General features: G+C 41.0%; 4 protein-coding genes across 7 annotated transcripts in view; 2 read left to right on the plus strand and 2 right to left on the minus strand.

Annotated features, from left to right (window-relative positions):
* Positions 1-355: 355 nt before the first annotated feature.
* Positions 356-3,485, plus strand: LOC6585043 (caspase-8). 2 transcript variants are annotated; one of them, XM_002010647.4, is made up of 5 exons: positions 362-664; positions 723-1,571; positions 2,019-2,369; positions 2,437-2,591; positions 2,681-3,485. In XM_002010647.4, exons 1-5 carry the CDS (start codon positions 590-592, stop codon positions 2,811-2,813), a joined length of 1,563 nt encoding a protein of 520 aa, XP_002010683.2. In that variant the 5' UTR covers positions 362-589; the 3' UTR covers positions 2,814-3,485. The 2 variants fall into 2 exon arrangements, 1 of the variants encoding a protein (XP_002010683.2); XR_004364530.2 differs by lacking the exons at positions 2,437-2,591; positions 2,681-3,485 and adding an exon at positions 1,829-1,961 and having other exon boundaries at positions 356-664; positions 2,019-2,111.
* A 127-nt stretch (positions 3,486-3,612) lies between these two features.
* LOC6585044 (myb-binding protein 1A) lies at positions 3,613-8,929 on the minus strand. The gene is made up of 4 exons (XM_002010648.4): positions 8,377-8,929; positions 6,598-6,969; positions 5,216-6,529; positions 3,613-5,118 (listed from the first exon to the last, which is right to left on the minus strand). The coding sequence occupies exons 1-4, from the start codon at positions 8,794-8,796 to the stop codon at positions 3,823-3,825; spliced, it is 3,402 nt and encodes a 1,133-aa protein (XP_002010684.2). The 5' UTR covers positions 8,797-8,929; the 3' UTR covers positions 3,613-3,822.
* A 184-nt stretch (positions 8,930-9,113) lies between these two features.
* Positions 9,114-25,729, plus strand: LOC6585045 (actin-histidine N-methyltransferase). Its single transcript, XM_015161058.3, has 4 exons — positions 9,114-9,201; positions 9,301-10,565; positions 24,576-24,905; positions 24,972-25,729. The coding sequence occupies exons 2-4, from the start codon at positions 9,541-9,543 to the stop codon at positions 25,468-25,470; spliced, it is 1,854 nt and encodes a 617-aa protein (XP_015016544.2). The 5' UTR covers positions 9,114-9,201; positions 9,301-9,540; the 3' UTR covers positions 25,471-25,729.
* The window catches only part of LOC6585046 (serine-rich adhesin for platelets), an 89,274-nt gene continuing 73,065 nt past the window's right edge, over positions 11,426-27,634 (minus strand). For 2 of the 3 annotated variants that reach the window (XM_032732570.2, XM_032732571.2), the window contains exons 4-5: positions 15,362-17,354; positions 11,426-14,373 (exon numbers count right to left, since the gene is read on the minus strand). In XM_032732570.2, the coding sequence (XP_032588461.1) occupies positions 13,238-14,373; positions 15,362-17,354 (3,129 nt within the window). In that variant the 3' untranslated portion in view covers positions 11,426-13,237. The remainder of the gene's footprint in view (positions 14,374-15,361; positions 17,355-27,634) is intronic. The other variant, XM_044008312.1, reaches the window with a different exon arrangement.

Genomic DNA, 27,634 nt, shown 5'->3' on the forward strand with positions numbered 1-27,634 from the left:
TTTGACTTGAGTGAAAAGTCAAGGCAAGATTCTAACTTTAATATTTTATTTGAAATGCAATCGAAATCGATAGATGATTGCCGATAAGATTGGTGTGACCGTGTGAGTTGCGGTATAGAACAGGGGTGCACAATTCGATAGCGTGTTGAATTTGTTTTTACTTTAATTAGAGTTTATTGTAAGCATAAATACTATTCATAAACTTGATTGCAGTTGCATATTTTTCACTTTTACATCGGATGAGCTGTATGCGCTCACAAGAACTGTAGTAGTTGTATTGGAATTGTAAGTGAAACCGATCAGCTCTAATCGATAGTGAGAGTGTGACCATATGCGCTGATTTGAGATTTTAGCAAAGGTCACATTTCGTGATCGCGTGCTGGATTTATTATTTTTTTTGTTGGTAACATTTTGGAGCAAATGCAGGCCGTGTTAATGCATTTAATTGCATTTAAGCGATACAAATAGCAATATAGTGCGCGCGCGCACGTTTGTATGCGTGTGCGTGCCCTGGCGGTCCGAAGCTGTGCCAGCTGCTGCTGCTCTCCACATCATTGAGTTTTTGGACTTCCCCCGATCAGCTCGTGCAATGCAGACTCAACTTGATAATCTGCATTTGGATGATTTGCCCTATATCGAACGTGATCTTAACTTGTCACAAAAAGTAAGCATATATACTATAACTCTATAATTCATATTCTATATACGACATTTGTTTTTAGGTTTCCCTGGCCTTTCTACTTTTCGGAGATCAGCACGCCTTAGCCACCTACATATTGCAGAGGCTGTTAGCGCTGATGCGAGCACCGCCAGCGGATCAGCTTCACAGTGATCTACTGCGTCAGTACGCCCAGACGAATCCGGCCAACTGGCGTGGCCATCTGATCGAGGCGCTCTGCATCATTAACGCACGCCAAGTGCTCCGCAATTTGGGCTTTTGCTGGGCTGAGCTGCGCCTGCACTATTTACCCCATGTCCTGGAGCTGACGCTGCACGTGCATCCGCTGCTGAAGGCCCTGTACAATGTTTGCGAACAGCTGACGGTGGCGCAGAGCGGGCGCCTCGTCCTGGACATCAACGATAAGCTGGCCCGGAGGCGCATCTCCGGCGAGCATGATGAGCCCTTGCGCTTCTATGACTACTCGTACTTGGAGATCTTTCTGCTCGACTGGCTGACGCGTCATCATCTGCGCCTGGGCGACATCGATGCTATTGGCAGCGATGTGCAGCTGCTCATTGAGTACTTTAAGTTCAATAACCTCAATTCCCTGGCCACGCTGCTCATCCAAACGATCAACAGCAGCGCCAACGAGTCCAGCAGCCATTCGCCCGTGAACAAATACGACACGGACGATTTGGAAAGTACTCCAGTTGCTCCAAGTGCAGGAGGAGCTGCTCCTTTTCTAGCTGAAACTTCAGGCCCAGCGCCCTGCACTGCACCTGCTGCTCCATCATCTAGCATCAGTAGGCAGCGACGCTCCAATGCTCTACAAGTGCATCGGGATAGGGCTGGAATATTGCTCATAATCAATCAGCAAAATTTTCATCGCAATGTGAGCGAGGAGTTAATGGTGAGTAAGAAATCGAGTTATCAGTAAATTTGAAATAGATAATTATTAATATATAAAAGATTAGCCTTTTGAATCCGAATTTTTAAATGCATATTTAAAAAGTTTAGCGATTGTTATATTTGTTTGGCCTATCGATAAATATGTATCTACTTTCAAAAAGTCCTTTTATTTGTCGATTTTTAGCGCATTTTGTATTTTTTTTTTTTCGGTGCGTAACGTATTTTTTGCAATCTATTTCGACTGGAAATATGGTAAAGAAAATAAATGGTTAACACCAAAAGCTATTCGACCAAAACAGAAATTCACAGAATGTTTAAATTAACTATCCAATTACTCATATTTATATGTAAATAAAACATATCACTTATCGATACACAAAGACCGAAATGAGTAAGTGAGCTGTAAACAAAAAGTTTAAAACCTTTAATTCGTGTGAACATTTCGCAGACATTTTTACCCACCCAGAAGTTGACGCAACGAAATGGCACCAATGCGGATAAACAGCGTCTCATTGATGTCTTCTCGCCGCTGGGCTACGAAGTAGAGGCGCACGATAACGTGGACCATTTGAAGATGATCGCCCTCATACGCGGTGCCTGTGCCCGATCCGTGCTCCGGGATTCGCTGATTGTGTGCATATTGTCGCATGGATTTGAGGGCGCCGTTTACGGTGCGGATAGCATACCGCTGAGCATCGAGGACGTCAAGAAAGTACTCTGCGCCGATGAGAGTCTGCACGACAAGCCCAAGATGTTGTTCATCCAGGCCTGCCAGCAGAACGAGAAGCAGCTGAAAACGGTAGACGACCGTAGATTGTTTGTAATCGAATTTCTCACATTCGCAGTCCGTTTTTATGTATTTACAGCGTAATGTGAATGCCACGACGCAGTCGGCAAGCCAGTTGGCAAACATGGTGGTGGCCATGTCCACGGTGCCGGGATTTGTTGCTCTACGGCACAGCGTGCAGGGCAGTTGGTTCATCCAGACGCTGTGCGACACTGTGCAGAAACATGCGAAGAGGTAAAGATGCCTTCCATAACTCCAAAATTCAGCTCAGTACACTGCCAGGGTTAACGAAATCGTTTTCTAACCCTTGCCTAATCTTGCAGCGATCACATCCTGGATATTCTGACACTTGCTGCCGGACAAGTGATCGAGAAGCGCGGCGATAAGGATCAAAAAATGGTGCCCATTGTTATCAATACGTTGACAAAGAACGTTTATTTCTCCGAGGCTGCCTGACGCTGCAGAATTTCGACTATTATTTCACTATGCCGGGATCTGTGTATTAATTCTTAATCATTTCAGTCAGTCAATTTAGTTTATTCTTGATTAACGTCATCATTTGTGCCTCGTGCTAAAAGAGTTCAGCCAGATGCTGCTATCCCTGTCTGATTCGCTGCGCGGAAAACTAATTGTTTAATAGCGTTGCATTTATAGCGTTAGTATGAGATATATTCAATTTAAAAATTCGATATTCTATGGTATATATAAGCTAATCTACAAATTTTTGTTGTGGTAGTCAAGCTGCAGTTACAACTACATTATCGATTATTATCGATAATAGGTATATGTTATGCAGGAATATGCATTAAGTCTCTAGAGGAACTTGGCTGGGTTGGCTCAGTTCAGCTTTCCCTTGATCAGCAATATATATATACTTATTGGGCTTTGCCACGCCCCTTTCTGCATGTTACATACATTTTAGTAAAGCTATTAAACCCACAGTTAGGACTTGCATATATGTACAAGGTATCGCTTCAAATATGACGAAATTCGGAATATTTTGAAGTATACAATATACAATCGTAACGCTTGCATGGAATATATATTCAACAATTGTATCAAAAGAGGTTTCAAATGCTAAAATAAAAAAATGTACAATATTATTATTGTATTAGTATTGAGGATTTATTGTTGTGTTGAACAGAAACATTTTTTTTATTGACATTTTCAGAATTTTGAAAACATTTCGTTTTTGTTTGTTTTTACATTTTTTTTTTTGGTATTTTTTGTTGAGGTTTTTACATTTTTTTGTTGGTTTTTATTTTGATTTTGTTGTTTTCCTTTTCTGTTTGGTTTATTTTATCCATTCGTCGTATCACTTGGTTTTGTGTTAAACCAATTTAAAGCACGTAACCGCGTTAGCCCCAGCGTTTACGTGAAAATCCGCCCCTAAATTATCAAATTCCCCTGGAAATTGGGATAGTAGTAAACAAAGAAATGATTTGTCCCCGGTAAAATTATAAAATTAACCTTCAGAAGTCAGCTTATTAAGCTGAGTGCGTAGCTTATGTATATTAATCTCCATGGATTTTGGTTGATAGTCGGCGATATTATCAAGGATCATACGTGCAAACTCCTTGCTGTCCGATTTGTTAGAGAAGCGGCGCAAGTGCTTCACTATCAGACCGGCAATTTGAGCACGACGCCTGGTATCTGTCGTGGTCATAGGGATCAGCGTGGAGAAGCTGATCATAAGCTGAGGAATACCCTTCCAGCTACTGGAAAGAATGGCATCGAATAATCCATACGAGATTTTGCTGTTGCGATGAGTGGACCACTCCATGGCAATGTCATTAATCATTGTCCAAACGGGAGTATCGGTCACTTCCTTCTCGTCCATTTGACTGATTAAATAGGCGGTGCACCGTTCACGCAATCCAATCGCGCCGTCTATGACCAGTTGATTAATTTTTTCCCTCTGCTCAGCAAGCAGGCTCTTAATGCAATCGAATAGCGGTGTTTTGTCCTGCTCAGGTGCCGTGTAGACAATATCCTCAGTCATCAAGCGGCGCATCGTCTTTTTGGCAGCCTCGACCAGAGGCGGAAACTTGTCGTTCTTGCTGCAATTTTTGAAGAGCTGCTGAAGGCAGACCACTGTGTCCACTATAATCTCCTGCTGCGGTTGCAATGTGAAGAATAGCTCCACCAGATCCAAAATCCGTACGCGCAAGTGCAACAATGTGGTTTCTGTGATGCGTACCGACTTGGGTGGACGCTTCTTCGAGTCCTTACCCTGCTGGCTGTTGCCCTTGCCCTTTTTGTTCACCTGGAAGGCGGCCTCCAGTGCCTTGTTGAGCCGTTCGCCCTGCTCCTCGTCGACGTCATTCCAATCGATGCTGCTGGCATCGTCATCATTATTCGCGTCATCAAGCAGTGCTTTGCGCACATTTTCGCGCACCACTTCGAGATTGGTGGCTTCATCGATATCCATAGCAGCCTCCTTATCATCGTCGGCATCATCATCATCATCATCATCATCATCGTCGTCGTCGGCGCCATCATTGTCGTCGTCATCTTCATCATCTTCGCTTGTATCACCATCCCCATCACTATTCACATAGATATCCGAATTACCCACTAGGGGATTTTTGGTGATGTCCAAAAATCCCAAAATCTGCTTCAAATTATCCCTGCTCAAGTGATGGATCAATGTGGCGCCGACGGACTTGATTAATTGACGCCAATAGTTGCCCGTTTGGAGCAATAATTGAATCAAAGCCTCTGTTACGACCGACTGCCATGAGGGCTCCGATTCGGAGGCCTAATGAAAAATAAGAAGACGAATTAGAGCAATGTTCAATTAGATCTGCACTGCTAACAGCCCTTCCACTGTTAACAGCAGCTGTTAATACACTTACACTGGACTCGTTAGCCTGCGACTTCGACTTGATTGCATTCTCCTTGCAAATGAGCAAGTCATCAATTATATCCAATTCCATGTTGCTGTTGGGCATCAACGTTGCGATCCCAATGAACATGATAAGCGTATCGAAAATAAGGCCATATGCCTTGATTTCCGTCTCCTTGATCGGATCCGATTCCACCACCGTCTGCACCTTTTCCCATGTCTTGCGCAGCTCAGGAGTCAGCTTAATGCGCAGCTTCGACTCGTTGCTAGACTTGAATAGCTTGCGTGAGAACGGCAGCAAAAGCGTACGCAGCACTTGATTCAAGTCCTCTAACTGCTCTTTATTCACACCAAGCTTGTGGACCAGACAGTTGAACAACGACTCCTCGCAGCGTGAGGCTGCCTGACGACTGAAGATGGCCGCATCGCCGGCTGTGCACTTCTTCAGTTGATCGTCGAGATGGAAAACTGATGCATTCAGTAAAAACCGCAACTGCTGATTGCGCTTAGAGTGCATCAGATTTTGCATTTGCTTGAGGCAATGCTCGCGATCCGATGGAGTCAACTTCTCATTGTTACTGGTGAAATTTTCAAAATAGAAATCGTACATCTGATCCAATCCCTCCGCGGACAGCTTGGTGAACAAGGTCTGCGTCAATTTCGGCGTTTGTGCAATCATATCCAGATTCAGCTGCTGCTCCAGCAGGGGACGTAGAATTTGCAGCTTGCTGTCATCCTGCTTAAATATTTGATCGAAACATAGTATGATTGCCGCCTCAAATTGACGGCATATGAAGCGCATCTTATCCTTGGCATCGCCGCCTTTCTTCTTGTTATCATATTTTTTCATAGCCCTAAGCTCCTCAACCAGCATGGTTACCAAGGGCTCCGCGGCAAATATACTCTTCAGCTGGACGCGAGACTCAGGTTTGTTCTCATCCATGTAAACGATTATATTCGTCAGAGTACTGATGAAGCAACTCTTCTCTACGATGTTATTAGATGGCAGCTTCTCGATAACATGCTTGAGCCAAGCTTCCAGCGCCTGCTCATTGCTGCATTTTGCCAAAAATTTACCCAATATATATGTAGTATATTTGAGCAATGTTGGTGCTTTCAAATAGAAATTGAACAGCTCTTCGTATTGTGGCGGCTGATTGCGCCATAGTATTGACTGCAGCTGCTCTAGAGGCAACACCGTTGGATATCGATTGTGGACTGTGATTAATAGATCCAAGGTGTGCAGCTTTTGTGCCGTCAGAGGCTTATTTATCTCTGGCTGCAGAATTTTCCAAACGTAAGTCTTGAAGTTCGACACGTCCACCTGGAAAGGAATAAGTACACAGGCTTAATTGATAGCACAGTTAATGGTCAGTTGATTTCAGTTCTTACCGCAGCGAACGAGGAACCCATAATGTCAGCACACATTGATGTCAGATACTCGCGTCCCTTTAGATTGGGAATCAAAATTGGATATACCACTTGTATTAGATCTGATGATGGCTGATCAAAATATTCAGTCTGCATGAGGCACAAAACGGTAATCAATTGCCCAATGCCGGCCAGCGACTCCTCCTTGCCCTTCGGGCTGCCATTGCACGGCAGTTCATGTTTTAGCAAAGCCAACAAGTCAATTGGATTGAGGCCAGGCACCGAGCTCAAAATATTCAGTATATACCCAGCGCTGGTAGCCACGGTATCCATGTCGTCGGCACCGGTGCAGCGTATCAAGCGCTTTAAGGCATAGGCACAGGTGGCTGTGCGCTGTAAGCAAAATTATTGAAATCAATATTCCTTGAATGAGAGATAACGGCAATCGTTTGTATATATGCATTTGATAAGCCACTATTCTTTACTGAATTTATATTTTTAATTTTAATTTAATTTATAAGGAACACTTTATTTTATATCAGTATTTACACAAGTGTGAGTGATTTACATGTGAAAGTTAAGAGTACAGGCCATAAACCTTTTCTGCTTAAATGTTAATATTATTTGTTCAGGAAATTTAATTACATTTAGAAACATTATTTTTGAAGGAAAAGTATAAACAAAAACCTCGTAAAGTTTTATATTTTTTTATTTTAATTTTTTTTGTTTTATCTTCATCTAAAATTTCAAGACTCTAGCTCCAAATATGTAGGAGATAAAATTTAATAACTGATTTTCGATAGGGTTGTCGATTTCATGATACGCACAGATCCGTCATCAAAGGCTTCAAGTGTTCTTAAAATACTTTCAATAGATAGTATATTTACATTGTTGATTTCATCATCTATAGAAGTTTACTTTATATGGTCAGACCATTTCTCATCTGCCCATTACAAAAATTTTAGCCAGATTTAAACTTATATATTGTTCAGAGTACACAAATTTAAGATTTAAAATTATTTTACCATTTATAAGTAAATTATTTGTCATTTCATTTTGTATCCTAAAATTTGTATTGCCATTTGACATGTTATGAAAACTTTCTAGAATTCAAATTAGCTTTACACCGCCATATTTTTTTCCGTTAGTAAATTGAATGTAAGACTTGAATTATATATTCATTCAATCCAAACGACAAACAGTAATTGCCAGAATGGCCAAATCTTATTGGCAGCTGTGAGAACAGCCATTTTTTTTTTTTTTTTTTTTTTTTTTGACACTCCAAAAATTGTAAATTAAATTTGTATTTATTTTTAGATATTTAGCATTTTTGTTATTCTTTGCAAACTCAATGTATTATTTCATTTATATGTTCTATAAACGTATACAGCTAAATGCTAAATGCAATAAGGGCAAATATTAAAGCTTTTCATTTTCAATATTTAGCCGTTGCAAATCGCACTTAACAACAAACGTTATAGACGCCATTTTCGGTAAAACGTTTTTTGACACCAAAAATTGCAAATTACATTTACATTTATTTGATTTGTGCCATTGTAGCCCTAAAATAAATGTAATATATTAATTGTCTTCTATAAACGCATACAGCTAAATGCTAAATGCAATAAGGGCAAATATTAAAGCTTTTCATTTTCAATATTTAGCCGTTGCAAGTTGCACCTAACGGCAAACGCTATAGCCGCCATTTTTTGAAAACATGTACGTTTCTTTTTTTTGACAGTTCAAAAATTGTAAATTAATTTCTCGAATCTTTTTGCTGAAATGAGTTTGGGCACATACCTTAGTGAGGTCCTCCTCTAAGCGAAATAATGAAATCATGTCATTTAAATACACCTGCGTGCCCTTGCTTGTAGCTCCCTTCAATTTGTCAAATATGGGAAAAATACCCTTGTTTATACTGTCCAAGTCAAATTTTAGAACATTTTGCTGCTCTACCGAGACTTCCGCATTCTGTTCCTCTTCACCAACCGACTTAACAGAGACTTTGCGTTTTTTGGGTGAAGCATTCTCAGTCTCTGTTTCCATTGCTTTTTTGGGACGCTTTACAGTAGAAATCTTTGCATTTGGCTTCAATTGCGGCTGCTCGTTGTTAGTTTGATTCTCCTTCTGTTCTTCCGGCATTTTCTTTACTGCAATTGGCGGCCCAGCGATGGGTCTTTTCGCGTTTGGCTTTTTAGGACTTTTAACTAAAGTTTTCATTTTTATAAAAAACGAAAAACAAAAAACAAAAAAAAAAATAGATTTTAATAAACTTTTGGAAACTGTAAAATTCGTTCTACACTCAATGAAGCACGTTTTCAAAGTGCTCGTTTGTTCACTGAATGTGGTTTAGCCGGAGTATGGCAACACACAGGGTTCTATGATCAGATTTATCGGCTTATCGTTTTGTGCTCAAGGCAAGTATGCAGCTTATTACAGTCGATTGGTAGTGACATAAAAATCAAAGCTGTATTGTTATATGAATAGAGGTAAAAATATATTGAAATTGCATATCATTATTCAACAAACAATTAAAATATAAACAAGCAAAAGATTTACATAGAAAATACATTATAATACAGCATATCTATTGTATATATACATTAATCTATCTACAGCTGCATGGTAAGTAATGAAATGATTCGAATTTTTTTTTCAATGCATATTTATAAGCATTATAGAGAAATTGCGTTTCAAAGAATAACTTCTGCTTTTCTTTGGCAGTTGTGCCATTGCTGGAATAGCGTGGAATTGAATCGATATATTCATCGCACAGCGATACTAGGCGTGAGCTGCGTACCATTTCAAAACAGCTGTTGCTTGCGCGATTGCACGTGTTGCCCAGAGCTGCATTTAATTTTTACCCTTATTTGGTTGTTGTTTTGGTATTTGCTGCTCGGCGGCGTCTTTTAACCGGTAATTGATAAACGTCAATTTGACTCCACAAAGAAGAAAAAACTCACCATGGGCAAAAACAAGCGCAACAAACAACAGCAGCAGCAGCAACAACAACAACAGCCGCATCAACAAGAGAATCAACAGATCAAGCATGCGCTAGAAGCAGCTGCCGCATTTGCTGCAAGTGATGCAGCCGTCGCAGCAGTGGCAGCAGCAGCAGCAACAAAAACAACAACATCTACAAATAACAAAAAGCAGACGAGCAGCAGCAATAGCAACAACAACACAAAAATGCGCAACAAGCAGCAGCAGCAGCAGCAACAGAATCAACAACAACAACGTCTACAAATAACAAATGGCAGCCGCATACCCAGCCTCAAAGACAAAGTTCGCCGTGTATTAAATCAGCTCGCCCAGGACATCCTGGAGCTGGTGCAAATGCAGCCGGCCAATGCGAACGATGAGTGGAAACAGTACGTTGAGCTACAGCGGCTGCTCGATCGCATGATCTTTCACGAAAAACCGCTGCAAGAAGCCGTCTTTCCCGCGAAAGACGCCCAGCTGACTGAACAGACTCGATTGTCCAAGATTGAAGCCTTCAATGAATGGGCACGGGCCGGCGGTGTGAAAACCGATTGTGTGGAAATCGCAACATTTCCCGGCTATCAGCTGGGCTTGCGTGCCACACGCGACATCAAGGCGGGCGAACAGGTACTCAGTGTGCCGCGCAAGCTCATCTTTTCGGAGGAGCTGCTGCCCGAGAAGCAGCGTCAGCTCTTTCGCAATTTCCCCACCCACCTGAAGGTCACATATACGCTGATTATGGAGAAGCTACGGGGCGCGGACAGCCCCTGGCAGCCGTTCATCGATACGCTGCCCTCGCGCTACAACACCGTGCTCTACTTCACCGTGGAGCAAATGCAACGATTGCGTGGCACCTCGGCCTGCTCGGCTGCTGTGCGGCATTGCCGTGTCATTGCACGCCTCTACGCCTCCATGTACAAGTGCGCCTTCATGCAGCTCGATGACAGCGTTATGGGCGGCATGGCAAATCTCTTCACCGACTACGGTCTCTGCTACGAGCTTTATCGGTAAGTGCATGAAACGTGTTTCAAAGATTTTCCCTGTGTTTCCCCTATGACGCCTGCTTAACGATTTATTCAATTATGTACTTAAATATTTGCAGTTTCTCATACTAAGCGGCAATCTGATGATCTAGTTATTTTCTCTTTGTTTCTCTTAATGATAGAGTTTAAGAATGTGCCATTTCCATGCAACTGTTTAAAGAATCATATTGCTGGCGACTCATTTCTTAATTTATTTTTAGAGTGCTTTAAACAGCCTTAGTCAATCTACTTAGCTTCTAATAGAAACCAGATTTACTTTTGTATTAGTCAATTTTTGTTTGCTTTCATGAAGCCTGAGTGTTTCATTCCCCATTTGCTGCCTTTCAGCGCCTATGCGTTGATTGCATTCGAAATTCTAAGTATACTGAAAATGTTATTTTAAGCAATTGTTTCTGTTCAGTGTTTCCATGTATTTTTTTTGCGGCTGCCAAGAGCTTTTAACTGTTTCAATCAGCTGCATTCCTAGATATTTGCGTATTTTGAGCTTACATCCGTTTCACATTCCAGCATTCCAGCTTCGCGCTGCTGATTGTCTGAGCATTTCGAAACAGCTTGAACTCGATTCACTGCGTTTTTTATCGTTTGATTTCCAACGTTCCTTATATAATTGCTTCAACTATTTTGTTCGAATATTTTATGACCTTAAATTCCCAATCATCAATTGATTTAACAATTTTTAAAAATATTTGCTTTACTACATTTTATTTCCACAAAAAAAAAAAAAAAGAAAAGAAATATAAATAACTAAAACTGAGAAACTAAATCGTAAGTTATTTACATGCTTACATTTATGTATCTCTTTTATATATATTTAGATATATATATATATATTTGTATTTGTATTTAGTTGGATTTCTTGTATTTTGTGGGCACAAAAAATGAAATCGTGTTTCAAAATTCTGTTTTATATTATTTTATTTGCAGTTATTCTAATTTGCCAGTGTTGGGCAGCTTGCCTAACTTTGTCTAGTGCACATGGGGTTTGGCTATAGTATAGTTGTTGTTTTTGTTGTAGAGCAATGAATTTGGTTTAGTTTGTTGGGATTCGTATCGATGGAAAAATTTATTGTCGTCAAACATTGTTTTTAAAATTTTTTTTTTAGGGATTTCCAACAGATTTTTGCATAATTTGTTTCGTCATTTATTTTGGTGCTTGCCCTCTCGCTCTTGCCCCCTCCCGTTCCTACTCTCTTACTCTCTCTCTCTCTCTTTCGTTCTAACTATCTATCCTCCTTTGCTTGTGCTCTAGCGAAACCCACTTCAAATTCTATTTGTGCCCCTGAAACGCAGTTTTTATTGAATCACTTAACTCGACTTTTCAGATGTTTTTGCATTTTCTACTTTCACATTTAATGGATTTTTGTTTTAGGTTAGCTGTAGTTCGAACTGTAATTAGGTCTAAGATTTAAATACTATTTATTTAAGTACGTGCCTAAGGCTAAATATGACACAGGCCTACAAATTGCATTCACTGAATTTGTTGTTATACAATATATTTATTACTTTTTTTTTTTTTTTTTTTTTTTTTTTGTTTTTTACATATTTTAGAGAAGCCCCATGTTTCTCCTTGTTCGTTTGGATCTGATATTTTTTTTAGTTGAGGGTGGCGTTCCATTTCGTTTCTGCCCTTTCAGGCGCGATAAATGAGATGTAGCGGATGCTGCGATTGAACAGACTCTTCTTGTTATTCTATTACTCGCACTTCTTCTTTACTTCTCTATATCTAGTGAGCTGTATTTGCTTTTGCTTCTCACTGCCAAAGTATTTTCTTGAACTTCTTTCTTGCTTTGCTATGCTTATTTCTTAAGTTGTTGGCTTGTTTCTGTTTGCATTCTTTCCCTCTCCCTCTCTCTCTCTCTTCCTCTTTCTCTTGCTCCCTCTTTCGCTTCTCCCTTCACTTCTCACTTTACGATTGTAGATTGAACTTCTTGACTTGTCTTCAACCTCTCGTCTGGTTTTCATCTCTTTGTTTCTCACTTATCTTACCCTATTTCTTAATTTACTTACGTTTCTTCCTTCCCCTTTTGGCCTTGCAGCAAACTTTTCTCTCTACTTCACTGGAGATATTGTTTTTACCTTAACTTGTTGCTTTTAGCTTCGTTTCTCTATTTATTTTCGTATCTTGCTTCTGGTTTCCTTTCTCATTTCGTTTCTCAGTTAGTTTTTCTTTGGGCTCTTCTTCATTTGATTGGACCTGAAGTTTAATCAAACTCCAATCTTGCTCCCTCCTATGCTCGCTCTATGCACTGCCTCCTTCTCTCTCTCCAGTCTTTTACTTACTTTTCATCTCAATTTGTTCGAATCTTTTTTTAAAAACAATTTGTAGGACAGTGTCATATAAGCCATATGCAACGACAGTTTGTTCCTCTTCTTCTTCTTTCTTCGTTTCTTTTCTCTTACTATTCTTAATTGCAACATACACAAAAAAAAAATTCCATTTCTCTTAGATTCATAAACTAGCATATTTTCCGTGTATATTTAGATTATGTTTATATATCATATATATATATATATATATATATATTTATATATTTATAGTTTATATAAAACTTGGCCTAAACGGAGCGAATACCATCAACGGTTCTCTAGGGGTGTGTGAGTGTGTGTGTATTTGTTATCTAGAGTCTAGTGCTAAATTAATTATCGAATGATTTGCGCAACGTATCGAATAGGTATTCCTGCACCTCGGGCGAATTGGGATCCATGGTATTGAGTTTCTGATGCGTGCTGCGCAGTGTTAATGCCAATGAATTGACGCCACGCCCAGCTGCTGTTGCGGTGGCAGTTGCTGTTGTGGCCGCCGCCCCAGCAGATGTGGCCGTTGCTGCAGCCGCCGCTGATGTTGCTGCTGCTGCTGCTCCTGCTGCTGTCGTCACGGAGCAGCCCTCGCGGCTGAATAGCAACGAGCTCTGGCGCTGCAGCTGATGTGAGTGCTGTTGATGCTGATACTGATGGTGCACGGGCGTGTTGCACGACACTGTGGCAATGCCGAGTGCAGCCTTTTGCGGCTTGTGGCACATTTCGCTGCTGTTGTTGCTGCCGCTGCTGTTGGTGCCGCTGCTGCTGGTGATGACCAGCTCCTCCATGTGCTGGCGCAGCGAGGAGCGACGCGAGGCGTTCGCCGTCTGTGCCAACTGGGGCAGCTTACTCTTCATCGCATTGTAGGTCTTCAGGTAGCTCGACTTGCGCTTCCGATGCTGCTTCCAGCGGCACACCACAAAGATCACCATCAGCGTCGCCAGCGACGTCAGCACAATGGCCGCACTGGCCACCAGCGCCGATCGTATGCCCGCCGGCATGCTCGCATAGAGACTGCTCAGATGCTGCTGCGACATTGTTGTCGCCGCGGCTGTCGGACTACGGCGGAAGCCATGCCCGGACAGCTCCAAGTCGAGCAAATCGTGAGCCCGCGCCACCTCATTCTCAATGGTATCGATGACATCGCTGTTGTCCTCGCTGGGCGCCAGTTTGCTCACATTGACGCTGCTCGAGCCGCCAAATGCATTCACACTTAGATCAATGTCCATGCTGTTGCTGCTGCTGCTGCTATCGTCCTGCTCCTGCGAGTCCAGCAGTAGGCGTGGCGGCGGCAAATAGTACGCGGTCCGCTTATCGTCCGCATTGACGCCGCCAGCTCGAGCCGTGGCCAGCGAGGCGAGCGCCAAGGTTTTCCACGAGGGAAAGAAATTTAGCGACTTTTCGCTGCGCGGTTGCTGATGTTGTTGCTGTGCTGTGGGTGTGGCTGATAGGGATGTTTGGGCATAGGCGGGTCCTACGGAGAGACAAGAAAACTTGTTAATAGTGTTTGGCGTATAAGCAGCTTTGTTTTGTTGTTGATCGGCGTTTGCAGCGAGCTGTGGCTTGTGTGCTTTACTACCAGGCATGATGGCATATTTGGTTTATGTGTTATCGATAAATATCGAGGTATAAACAAGTTGGCTAGCATTGTGAACAGAGCGAGGTATTGGTAGCTATACAGACTATAGAGCTATATCATATATTGTTGTGTTATCGATAAATTTGTAAAAGTTGAATCGAATATAGCTACACTTCTAGTGATTTTAAGATTAATCGCTTATCGATCTTTGGCTTATACAACATCCATGATAAAAGATTGTAAATTGCGTAGCTCTAAATCAATGCATGTGCTATCGATAATTCATCAAATCTGCCATGATCGATAAATAACAAAGAATATAACTAAAAAATGATTATCTTTAAGATGGTTTTTAAACATCTCTAGCGCAGTTTGATTAAAATAAGCCTGGTGCTAGTTATCGATAACATACAACTGATAAATCAGAATAAAATAAAATGGATTCACAGTTGCAATAGCATCAATGATTGTATGATTGTGTAGGCAACTTTACATTATATACCAATCGATAAGAGTGCTTCAGTAATAAATCGATAACATAAAACACACGTCAAATATGCCCAACATTCCCAGCGATTACTTACGTCTGTGCATTTGGCGTGCTGAGTTGCTGCCGCGCACTGCTGTGTGTGTGTTTGTTTGTGTGCCTTCCCGATCAACAACAACAACGACAACAACAGCAGACAAATCGAAATAAGGAAACAAATAAGTGAAAACAATAAGTGAATAGAGAATGGAAATCATAATCATGAATCGATAAATGGCAACAGCTCAGCAGGCGCCAAATACTCGCGCATACTCGCACACGCTCACTGCAGCAGCTGTCGGCGTCGCTGCTCGCGCTGGCGCTGCCGTTGACGTCGCAGCCGCAGTGCAGTTATACCTCGATTGCGATTGTTATCGATGCCATCGCTGGCACCATCATCACCATTTTCATTGTTCGGCTCAATATCGATAATCGATGTGAAATAGCTGGAGCCCTGCGAGTCCGTTTTAATCTCATCCGGTTTCACGCTCTTCAAGTCGATCAAATTGAAATGCGGAAAATTCTCAAATGCCGTCACAATATCCATATTATCCTGCAGCACCACCTTCTGGCCGGGATAATAGCGTGACTGCTCACTGCCCGAGCTGAGGATCGTGGATAGGTGCAGCTGACTCGAGCCTCGTTTACGATGCTCGATCAGCTCCTCCAGCGTCATGTTGCGTTGCTCGAGCACTTTGAACAAACGATTGCCCGACCGTCGATCTTCGATTAGTTCGAGTAGATCCGTGCGATCGTCCACATCATCGACGAGCAGCAGCGGCTGTTGTTGTTGCTGCTGCTGCTGTTGTGTGCGTATGTGTTGCTTGGTTGGTCGCGCTGTTGCTGTCGGCGCTGGCAAGCGTATGTGATGCGTATTGCTTTCGACTTCATCGAAAAAGTTCTCCAACTCATCGTTGCCCTCCTGTTGCTCCTCGCTGCTGTTGTTGTTGCTGCTACTGCTGCTGCTGCTGTTGTATGTTGCCGCTGTGCTGACGATGTTATCGTTCAACTCCAACTCCACATCTTCGATGCCTTCCACGGAATTTCTATCGTGATTGCTGCCAATAATATTGTCCCGTAATCGCTTCGTTTGCTCTCTGCTGTTGCCGCTGTTGTTGTTGCTGTTGCTGTTGTTGCTGCTGTTGCGTATGCGATAACGTGTTGCTGTTAACAATTCACTGCTGTTTTCTTCCTCAGATATATCTGCTGCAGCAACTGTTGGTGTTGCTGTTGTTGTTGTTTCCAGCAACAGCAATTCGTCCTCAGCTTGCTCTGTTGTGCCTGCTGTTGCTGCTGCTGCAGTTGTTGTTGTTGTGGCTGCTGCTGATGTTGTTGTTGTTGTTGGCGTTGTTGTGCTGCTCGTTGTTGCTTTGAACAACCCGTGCGGCTTTAGTGTGGAACGCATTTGCTGTCGTTTCTTGTAAAGCGGCAATCGTGTTGTTGTTGTTGTTGTCGTTGAGCTGCTAGCAACAGTTGTTGCTGCTGTGCTGCTGCTTAGGCGTCGAGTGCTGCTGCTTTCGCGCGACGAGCTGCCAAATAGCTTCAAACGCTGCAATGCCGGCAGCTTATTCGGCTTGGGCTTGAACAGTTCCTCCCGCGAATCCTCCAGCTGCTGCTGCTGCTGCTGTTGCTGCTGCTGTTGATCCTCCTCCTGCGCCAGAAACGCGGCGGGTATGCGTCGGACACCATGCTTGTTGCCGTTGCCATTGCCGTTGCTACTGTGACTGGCTGCTGCTGCTGTCTTGGCCTCCTGGCTGGTAGCAGGCGCCACCGCTGTTGTCTGCAGCGCCAGCAGCGCATTCTGCTTGCCCTTGAGCAGATCGTCCAGCGACAGATTCTTCTGCTGCAATATCTCGCTGAGGCTGAGGCCGCCCGAGTTCTTCAAGATGTTCTTCAGGTCAACAGACGTTTTGCTATTGCCTGTGGCAGCAATTGGTTGCTGCTGCTGCTGTTGCTGTTGCTGCTGTTGTTGCTCCTGGTCTTGTTTCTTGGCCTGGCCGTAGGGTCGACGGTAGGCTTTGCTGGCGCTCAAGGGGGGCGCCTCCGTCTGACGCAGTCGCTGGCGCTCGCGCTCCCTTTCTAGCGCCGCCATCGGCTCGCGTATGGGCAACTGTTTGCGTCGACCAGCTGCAGCATCCTCCACATGGCCGCGCCAATAGGCGCCATTTGGCTCGCCCTCCTCCTCGTTGGCACCCATCGTGGCCAGCGGCAGTTGCGGACGTCGCTTTCGTTTGCCTCCACCTGCACCTGCTCCTCCGCCGCCCGGTCGTCTACGTGGCACTGCTGCAGCTGCCTCTGGCGTTGATTTGCCATCGTCCACAATGAGCGAGACGCCCGTTTGGAGCAGCTGCTGCAAATGATGCAAAAGAGAGAGAGAGAGAGAGAATGAGAGAGAGAAACATTGTTATCAGATGCTGCAAAAGAGATTTATTGCGCCGGTTAGCACATGGTCAGCGTTTCGATTGGCTTTCATTGATTGATGGACTGCATTGATTAATGACATTTCTGAATGCAGCAGCAATCAGTGTGCCAGCGAGTGTAGGTGTGTGTGTGAGTATTTGGATATCTGCGTGTGTGTGTGTGCGTAATCAATTTAACACTACTTTTCGCATATAATCGATAAACAAATGCAATCGTTTGTACACATATTAAAGCTGCAAAAGCTTTCGTTACTTAAGAAGTATTGAATAGCTATCGTTTATCGGTAGGTGCACTTATAAGCCTAGATATTGTTAATAAATAATCCTAAATACTGACACTGTTATTATTATTATTATTTTCGATAGCTGCGCGTGTTTGTTTTAATGTCGATAAAATATTGTGTGATCGATAATGTAGTGTTATCGATAGCACTTATGTATGACTGCACTATAATGCACTTTAATATATATCCGTCGATATCAGTCGATAACGTAAGAATTATGCATAGTTTAATTTCGTTGAAATATGTTTAATTAATAACTTATCATAGGTTGTTATCGATAGTTTCAATAACTGCAAATGGTTTATTAAATTGATTGAGTTGGCAACGGTCAAATTTCAATGGCTGTGATATCGATAACTAGAATATAATTTTGTTCAAATAACTTTAATTCATAGTTGTCATAATTGTGTTATCGATAGCTGTAAATGCTTTGCTTTAATATCGTTAAACGATGTTAAGTTACACAAATTTAATTATATTTAATGGATAATACTGGAAATTGCGCAAATGATGTTATCGATAACTGTTAATAATAGTTTGACTGATTTATGCGCTATTAAATTTGATTAACTCATTCGGCCAGCCAATCAATGTTTGCTAATTTCTCGGCTACATAATTGCCTTGAGCATATCGCCACATCGTAGCAGACAAGCTGTCCAAACATCGTAAACTGCCCGAATACTGAAATTGCATGGCAGATAGAGATGGCAATGGGGCAGAGTGAGAGGGACGCCATGGATTTAGCTATAGCCATTGACAGAGCTGCCAAACCGTGACTTCAGGCGCATTTCCGTTCACGTAATTAATTTTCAATTTAGCACCAAACCCTTGCCACCCAAATAGGCAAACTGCCAACCACCCAACCACCCAGCCACGCAACCCATCTGCCTTAACCCTTGGGTGCTAGGTCCACGTCCCACGTTTTCTGCTCTGATGTCTGCATAAGTAGCGTGAAAGCTAGCCTGATTATTCGCAGTCGGATTATTAACGTGCATGGGCTTGTCCGTCCCCAGTCGCAGCCCAGCCACGCCCCCTTGTTTTGCCTGAGTAATTGGCTGGTTCCATTGGCAACTCTTTCTCTTTTGCTTCTGCTTCTGCTACTGCTCGTCCTCCTCCTACTCGCCTCTTAGGCTATCGTTCTTTTCCCCAGCTCTAATCAGTCTAATGCAAATGCCGATTTGTGCATTTATGAGCTTTATGAGAGTTGTTGTCTATGTGGGCGTGGGTGTGAGTGTGCCCGTATGTGTGTTTGTGTGTGTGTGTGTGGGTCTGTGTGAGTCTGCGGTTTGTGCCTTGTTGCCCACATTAATGAAATTGATCAGATTGATTTTTGATGACCCACTAAAAGGCTTCTTTTATTTGTATCACGTGATGTGGAATGCTTATCAAAGATTGAATATTGAATATTTATATATGTATAAATATTCGATATATACAATTTTTTTTGCTATATATACGAGCTCGTTAGTGAAGCTAAATTAATTAAATTTTGTTGACGTTCAATTCCAAAGTATGTGTTATTTATACTATATAGAAATCTATTGAAATCTATACTATATAGAAATCTGTATAAGAAATAGAAACACAAATATATATAAGTATACAGTCCTATATGATATAATAGTGCAGATGGTTAAATCATTTCTTAAAATTTAAACTCCAATCACTTTGAATCCTATTACATATATTGTGATTTAATGAACCTTATTGCAACTTATTGTCGTCTATATATTGTGTATACTTCTACCTGATGCTTGCATTCATTAAAGGCCCAACAATTCCGAAACTACCTGAGCGAATAATTAAGTTGAAGGCTAATGACAAAACTAAATTGTTGACGTAAAAGTTAAGCAAACAAAGCGCCAAAAACTTGCTACGAAACTCATTACACAATATGCTAGCCAAAAACAAAAGCTGACAGAAAGGGGGAGAGCAAAGCGAGAGAGAGAGAAAAACGAAAAAGTTTTTGCGACAACTGCAAACAATGCAAAAATAATGTAAAATTGAAAACACAAACTCATTCTGTCGCAGTCAGAGAAATTTCAATATGGAATGGAACAAGAACGAAATGGCATGGAACGTCGCTGACAATGCAAGCAGCATGAACAAAAATGGTGCAGAAGCTAAGGCGCTGTGCTAGCTGGAAGTGAGCTAGAGCGAGTCTATATTTTCTATTTCGATAACATATCGATCAATAGATTCAACAATACATATACATATGAATATACATTTAGCATTTAGACAGTGTATATGTATCATATACATTTCGATAACATATCGATCAATAGATTTGGTATATATCACTACGCATTTGCTGGCAAATAAGCAAAACATAGTTTGGTGTTTAGGGCATTTAGGTAGTGCATATGTATCATTTTCATTTCGATAACATATCGATAATTAGATTTGAGTATATACATATGAAAATACTTTTGCTGGAGTGTGAGCAATTGTGATTTTAGCGCTTAGTACAAATCTAAATTTTTGTATTATTATTTCCGATAAATTGTTGACTTTTACAGCCTTACATAAAGTCATTTTAGTGTTTTCTACTTATGTTACGCGCTCATCTCTATAGCTTCATAGATCCAATTCCAATTGCTGGAGAAAAGCGCATTAAACGCATTTGCTTTTAAATTAGTTGAACTGTCTGGCAACGCTCGCTGTGTGACATGTTGTGTTGTTGTTTTCGTTGTGGCTGTTGCCTACCTTTCAAATTGGATGAATACCAGCAAAAGCCCTAGCTGGCAAGTTTTACTCTTTTTTTAGGTTTTGGTTTTGGGTTGAGGTATTTTTTTTGTATGCTCATTGAAAATGTTCAGGTAGGGTATGCGGCAATGCTTGAATATGAGAATGTAATACAATCGAACTTCATAAATTCATAGAAAAAATATTTTCGATATTTATCGAAATCTACAAGCTTTTTCTCTATAGCTTAGAACTGTAAATTGATAGGAAGAGTATTATCGATATTTATCAATATCTACAAGCTTTTTACTTATGAAGAAAGCCTATACAGAAATTGATAGAAAATATATCGATATCATCGATATCTACTTATAGAGCTGTAGAGCCTAAATTTGCATTGCAAATTCATGTATATTCGTTTCATATATCGTATACAGGGCACGCTGCCGTCGTTCATTCAACGACGAGTGCACTCTTGTTTCAATTTGGCCAAGTTTTTGGCTGCAGAGATTGCATGCATAATGAAGATGGACGTCAATGGCAATCGAATTGTTTCATTCAGCAAAGTTTTAAACAAAGATCCCAAAAAGCGAATAGGAACTGAGCGCAGCTATGCCACAGCCAGTCAGCCAGCCAGCTAGACAGCCAGCTAGCCAGTCAGCCATTGGGCTCTAGAAGAAGAGCTCTCACTGTGGAATGAGAATGAGAAGACCAAGAACAAGGCGAAGAAGGAGGCGGCAGACACAACGGCAGAGGCAGAGGCAGCAGCAGCGGCGTGTGCATTGGGAGCAGCTTTAAAAATGCAATCCAGCGCGTGTTGTTTTTTGTTTTCATTTTTTTTTTTTTTTTTTTAGAGCTGTGCGTTGTTTTTGCAGTGCATTAAATCAAACGGAGACGCTCGAGAGAGCGAAAGAGAGGCTGAGAGACAGACTCTGATGGTGGCATGTGTATATGTGTGTGTGTGTGTGTTGACAGCAATGGCAACACTTTAGAACTTGGCCTGTCAGCAACAGCAACAGCAGCCTTAAAAAAGTTTGCGGCGTTTTTATAGTCGCATAAGCTCACTTCCTTTTTTTTAAATACTTACTTAGCAGCTAAAGCAGGGTATATTGGCTTTTGCGTCTGTTCAATTTGAAAGTTGGATGAGCAGTATTTATAAGAAAATTTTATGTTTATGTTATATAAGATAATGTAGGTTTTTTTTTTTTTTTTTTTTTGGATTCGTGAGTTATTTAAGGTCCATTTTAAAAACATCCTTTTATGCTGCATATATCAATTGTGGAAGAATAGGGTAAATACAGTCGAGTCTCGATAATTTGTACCCCGATAAAGTGAAAATCGCGATAAATCGATAAAAGCCCTATCCCCTTGAACAAAATTCGTACTCAATAATTCTCGATAGTTTGAATTTCTCTGTAAATCGAAAAAAAAAAACTTATCCCTTTCGCATTTAGAATTATCGGAACTCTACTGTAATAGGTTACGAATACAAATTCCATTCACTGTAAATTAATGTATATAAATATTCATGCATCTTAGAGTACCTCAGTTTGCTTCTGCACTCAGTTTAAAATCTCTCAAATTCGCTTCAACAAATAGAGAATTTTTTGTTTTGGGTTAGCGAGCATTACGCAGTCGTTCTATGTCTCTCTGTTTTCTACATTTTTTCTTCTAATTTTTTGTTGTTGCTTCTTCTGTTACGCTCTGTGCCATTTTTTTTTTGTACGTGCACCTTTTGACCCTATTTCCGGGCAGCGGGCAGTTTATTGCCCAAGTTGTTGAGCTGCAGCATCTTCTTCTAGTTTATCAATGCCATTGTTGTTGTTGTTGTTGTCGCTGTCTGATGCAGTCGATAAATGTCAATGTTAGCGTTAAAGTTGTCATCAGCCGTGAAAAGAGAAGGAAATGCATAACTCCCTCACGTCTGAGCGCTCCGTTGCAGTTGACATAAAGTTGACGTGGGCTGTGTCTTTATTTTTTAATAATAAACGAAAGTCTGGCAACGGCATCAACTTTAAGCTGTCCCTAAGCCATGATGATATAAATAACTTAGCTTATGATATAGTATATCCGTTTCATTCATGTCTCCAAGTACTACCAGGTGGCAGCGCTGTATTACTTATAGCTCATCTATGGCTTAGTAGAGCTGGCATTTGAGAGACTTTTAATTTATGTTGGAGCTCAATTAAGTTTTTCACACATTTTGGTCGTCAAATACTTTACGAGCACTCACTAAATTTAACTAGTACTTGGGAAGTGGAATCAAATTATTAGCTCTATAAAGTGCTTGTAAATTCCTTCATGAAATTTTACTATACACTCAAATTTCTACTGGACGCTCAGTGTAACCGTTTAGCTGTGCAAACTTTGTAGAAATAGAGCTGTAGAAATTTGTCTACGACTATCAATAAATTGTCAGTGCAAGTAAAAATGAGAAATGTGGGGACGAAGTGGGGTTATACAGCGTCTTTGGCTGTCCTGGTATCCCCTGCTATATATACACCTATATCTAATATATTCAATTATATAATCGATTGATTCTTATCGGTCTTTAATCGATCGATAGTAAGTTCCCCCATATGCTCGAAGTACGAGTTCTAGTTAAGCACGATCAAGTCGATGCGCCGTGAGAGCGAAAATATTACATATGCATTTGAGTAGAGATAGAGAAGAAACGGAACCAAACGGATGACAATCTCTTCACAAACGCTTATCTATTACAAAGTGAAATCTATTGATCCATTTGTCGTTCTTCAATTACCATGTTGGTTTGCGAAACCTAAAACCATTATTCGAATCGAATAGATGAATGAGAACTGAAACGTTTTATGCCTTATTAGCTGTATCGTTAAGATATGAAATTTGAATGCCAAGGATTCAGTGATAAAAAAGCAACCTCTTTATAGAATACATAGTATATACATATGTATAAATAAGGCTCTAGTAGGCAGTGCTTCACTTTAAGTTTCCTTATAGATTGCTCTCTATAGCTATCTCCTCTATTGTTCATCAATCAATTAGTCCGTAGGACAAAGAATTCTCTGAACAACCTCTAAGCCTGGGGGAAACTTTATTAACGAACGTGGTAGCATTGTACCTTTACTATATCAAATATATATATATATATATATATATATATATATATATATATATATATATATATATATATATATATATATATACATTTATAAAGCAACAACTTTGTTAAGTTTGGTGCACTTATGAAATATACAAGTGAAATATTTTGGCAATTTTTGGCAGCAAAGACCCGCTCAAAGGACATTAATGGTCTCCTACAAAGGACTTAAGTGCTGCGGGGGTAGGACAGGGTACTTTTCGGGAATTGTTCTTGTTGTTGGAGGGAAAGCCGCAAAAAGCTGCTTAGCCGCTGCTTGTCGCGTTTTGTTGTTGTTGTTGTTGTTGCTGTTGGCGATGTTCAACCAAAGCATGCAATAGACCCGCCCAAGCCTCGTTGGCTTGTGTACGACGCCACTGACCGTGGCAACCCTTTCGACTTGTTCGTCTTGTTCTGCTTCTTGTTGCCTTCTCTCTCTCCCTCTGGTTTTTGTTTTTTTTTTTAACCACTTCAAACAAGTTGCTGCTTTTCATAATTAAATTGAAAAATTTATGCGCAATTAAATGGAAAACTTTGCTTTGTGGTCCAAAGCAACGCAAAAGCCAATGCGAGGGAGAGCGAGACAGGCAGCCAGACAGTGGGAAAGAGAGGAGGGGAGGGGGAGAACGACTGGCTATAAATAGATGTAGTTGCATGCATTTGATTAGCGCATATCCTGTAAAAATTCTGTAATGGTTGAAGTTTAGGGAAATTCAATTAAAATGAAAGCGATGGCTCGACTAACGTATACCTTTACGATAGACATGCCCTGTAAACAAGCATATTAGTTAAGATACAACTTTTCTAATGCCCCAAAAATCTATCCGAATTCTTAAACTAAACTCTTCTATGTCGAATCAAGCGACAATTGAGTTAAAGAACCTACTCTAATATGAATTGCATATAGCTAGCCGGTAGCCCCTTTATACAGGGTATATGCCAATTGCAAGTGCAAATGACTAAAGAGCGCAATGTCTGTGGTCTGACGAATTATATAATTATTGCATAAAGCGATGACATTTGCCATTATAACTAATCCCTTCTATTCTCTTACATCCCTCAGCTGGGCGGTATCAACGGTAACAACGCGTCAGAATCTGGTTCCGCGAGTGCTGGGCGTTGAGGACGGCGGGGAGCTGTCAAGTCAATTCGAGGGCTTTACCGAAGGGGCCGATGGGAAGCAAGAGATACCGTCGGATGCCGCTAATTTACCAATATCGGCATTGATACCCTATTGGGACATGGCGAACCATCGCTCTGGCAAAATCACCTCGTTCTATGACCAGGCCGCTGGGCAAATGGAATGCACGGCCCAGGAGGCGTACAAGTCGGGCGAGCAATACTTTATCTACTATGGCGATAGATCCAATGCGGATCGACTAGTGCACAATGGGTGAGTATTCGTTGGTCTAGTAAACTCTGTCGTTTACTCTCTCATTCTCTTGCTCCGTTCGCATAGTTTCGTTGACATGCAGAACCCCAAAGACTATGTGCAAATACGCTTGGGTCTCAGTCCAACGGATGCGCTGGCCGAACAGCGTGCCATCCTGCTCGCCGAGCTGAACATTGAGCGTAAAGCGGAGCTGCGTGTACTGCCCGCACCGGAGCACATATCGGGCGAGCTGTTGGCATTTGTGCGCGTCTTCAATATGAGCAAGGAGCAGCTGGAGCACTGGTGCAGCGACTTGGAGCGTGCTGTCGACCTGCTGCACATCGACTGTGCACTCGAAACGGACCTGGAGACACGCACCTGGCAGTATTTGTACCAGAGGCTCAAGCTGCTGCTCGGCGTGCTCGAGGCGACGCTCAAGGAGACCGACGAGCTGAAGCAGCTGGAAGCACTGCAGCAGCAGGCCGATGCATCTGAAATTGATATTATGGTCCTACAATATCGTCGACTCGAGCGTCGCATACTCAGCGATGCGCTCCAGTATGCACAAGAGCGTTTGAAGGTCTAAGATCTAGCTCGATTCGACATTAATTTTTGTCCCGATACAAAGACTACGAAACCTATCCTAGTAAAGCCTAAGATATAAAACTAACAAAACGGCCATCAATTTGATTTGACGGCTCTAAATTTGGAGTTTCATAGATATTTTTCATGCTTGAATTTGAATTAATTTATTTGTGAATCAATTTAAAATGTTGCAATATTTCAATTGATTTGCATATCATAAATATTCTCGATATCATCTGCATTAAATTATTGCTTTAATAGTTTTTTTTTTTTTTAATATATATATATTTTTATATAGTTTGCTAATGATTTTTTAATTTAAATTTGATTAATGTCGCTTAATAATTGTTTTATGTTTGTTTCTTGCGCCATACGAAATAAATGCAATTAATACCATTTGGTCAACCACTTTGGTCAATCTTGAGGGCTTCAACAAATAGACGTTCGATTTAAGGGAATGAAAAGTGAATTCAATTCAAAAAGTTTCGTGAGAAATTAAATAATTTAGCTGGACTTATCTTGCATGCACAATTGATATTGATTAAATAATTAATGTAGATGGCGAAATGACTTTAATTGGAAATATGGAAGTCAAAGTGGAAATAATCAACAGCAGCAACAACAAATCAACAGACATCTAAAACAAAATACGACAACAACAGCAACATAAAATTTAATCAATCAGCATTCACAATATGCAACAATCGATATATGACCTACACTATACAGCATACAATCATTAACAACGGGCTACAATTTACAACCTAAGCTCAATAACAGGACATAATAATATACAATGAAGTATGAGAATAGATAATAGCAACATAGAGGATACGTTCAGTAAAAATCAACCACATCAACAGCAACGTCGAGCTCAACCATTATCATTAAAAGCAGCATCAATATAAGCAACAACAGCAATAGCAACGACAACAGCTCTCAGCAACAACATGTGATAACAACCACAACAAACAACAATAACAAAACAACAAATCTAGCAAAAAAAGGCAAAAGAAATGGGAAAGCAGCATCCACAAAATGGGCGCATCCAATGCAAATGAGCATTAAAAACGAAATCGCCTTAAAATGTATGAAAATGCGCTTAAGTGCTTAAGTAGCATAGACCCTATACACACACAAACACAAACACGCACACACACACATATACATGTACACGCACCCATGCAATTACCAAAGACACATTGAGACGTAGCATAGAGCATTTGGATTAAAACAAGCCATGCTTCTAACCACGTGTCCATGCGGCCGCCCCTTTGTGTCATTGTTGCTGTCTGTGGTCTATACATATACATATATATACATATATGTATGTGTGCGTGTGGTGTGCGGCTATGTGTGTGTGCATAGATTTATGTAAAGCATTGCTGTTGTGCGTCGGAATACGTGCGTTCGAATGTTGATGGAACGCAGACAAGCAGAGAGATGGGCCGACACGGACACTGGGACGAATGGGACAGTTCAAATATGCCATAAAGGATACCCTAAAAAGGACAAAGGGAAATGTTTCAAAATTCACTTTGTAGTTGGCAAGGCGAAGCCAATTGTGAATTATGGCCAGAAATCGTAGGATATGCAATTCAAGTCGATTAGAGTTTGCTGTTTTCGTCTGTCTCTACGAATTTTCGTCTGTCGAATGTCGTTTTTCTCCATTAAGAGTTTTTAATTGGATTTGCATTGAATTGAATTGTAAGCCATAGCCTATAGGGCTTCATTTTCGATCCTGAGTCCTTTATTTGCATTGTAAATCATTCAATCATTCAGTTAATCAATCTATTGTTAGCTATTTAACTAGTCAGTTAGTCAGTTAGCTCAAGGCTGTGCGCAACAACACATTCATAATAATCAATCAATCAAACATTTCATATCCAAATCCATCAGTCAACCTGTCCATTATTTGATTAGCTATTCAGTCAATTATTAATGAAGTTTATTAGCTAGTTATGCTTATGAGTTCGTCTAGTAATTCAATTAAACAAGTAGTTAATAAGTCCGCTAGTCAGTCATAGTCAATCAATGAATTAGTTTGTTAGGCTGATAATCGATGAGTCAATCAGTCAGTATGATAGTCGGTGAATAAGTCGACTGATCCACAATTTAACTGATTGAAAGACTAATAGACTAATCCGTTAACAATTCAATATGTT

The sequence above is a fragment of the Drosophila mojavensis genome, unplaced genomic scaffold (assembly GCF_018153725.1).
Source record: "Drosophila mojavensis isolate 15081-1352.22 unplaced genomic scaffold, ASM1815372v1 contig_136, whole genome shotgun sequence".
Classification (NCBI taxonomy): Eukaryota; Metazoa; Arthropoda; class Insecta; order Diptera; family Drosophilidae; genus Drosophila; species Drosophila mojavensis.

Coding starts and splice junctions, on each gene's coding strand:
- LOC6585043 (XM_002010647.4), top strand. CDS start 590: ATGCAGACTCAACTTGATAATCTGCATTTGGATGATTTGCCCTATATC. Junction 665..722: donor ATCTTAACTTGTCACAAAAA/GTAAGCATATAT, acceptor ATTTGTTTTTAG/GTTTCCCTGGCCTTTCTACT. Junction 2,592..2,680: donor GTGCAGAAACATGCGAAGAG/GTAAAGATGCCT, acceptor CTAATCTTGCAG/CGATCACATCCTGGATATTC.
- LOC6585044 (XM_002010648.4), bottom strand. CDS start 8,796: ATGAAAACTTTAGTTAAAAGTCCTAAAAAGCCAAACGCGAAAAGACCC. Junction 6,970..8,376: donor TAGAGGAGGACCTCACTAAG/GTATGTGCCCAA, acceptor TTTTGCTTACAG/CGCACAGCCACCTGTGCCTA. Junction 5,119..5,215: donor CGCAGGCTAACGAGTCCAGT/GTAAGTGTATTA, acceptor ATTTTTCATTAG/GCCTCCGAATCGGAGCCCTC.
- LOC6585045 (XM_015161058.3), top strand. CDS start 9,541: ATGGGCAAAAACAAGCGCAACAAACAACAGCAGCAGCAGCAACAACAA. Junction 10,566..24,575: donor CTCTGCTACGAGCTTTATCG/GTAAGTGCATGA, acceptor TACATCCCTCAG/CTGGGCGGTATCAACGGTAA. Junction 24,906..24,971: donor GATCGACTAGTGCACAATGG/GTGAGTATTCGT, acceptor CCGTTCGCATAG/TTTCGTTGACATGCAGAACC.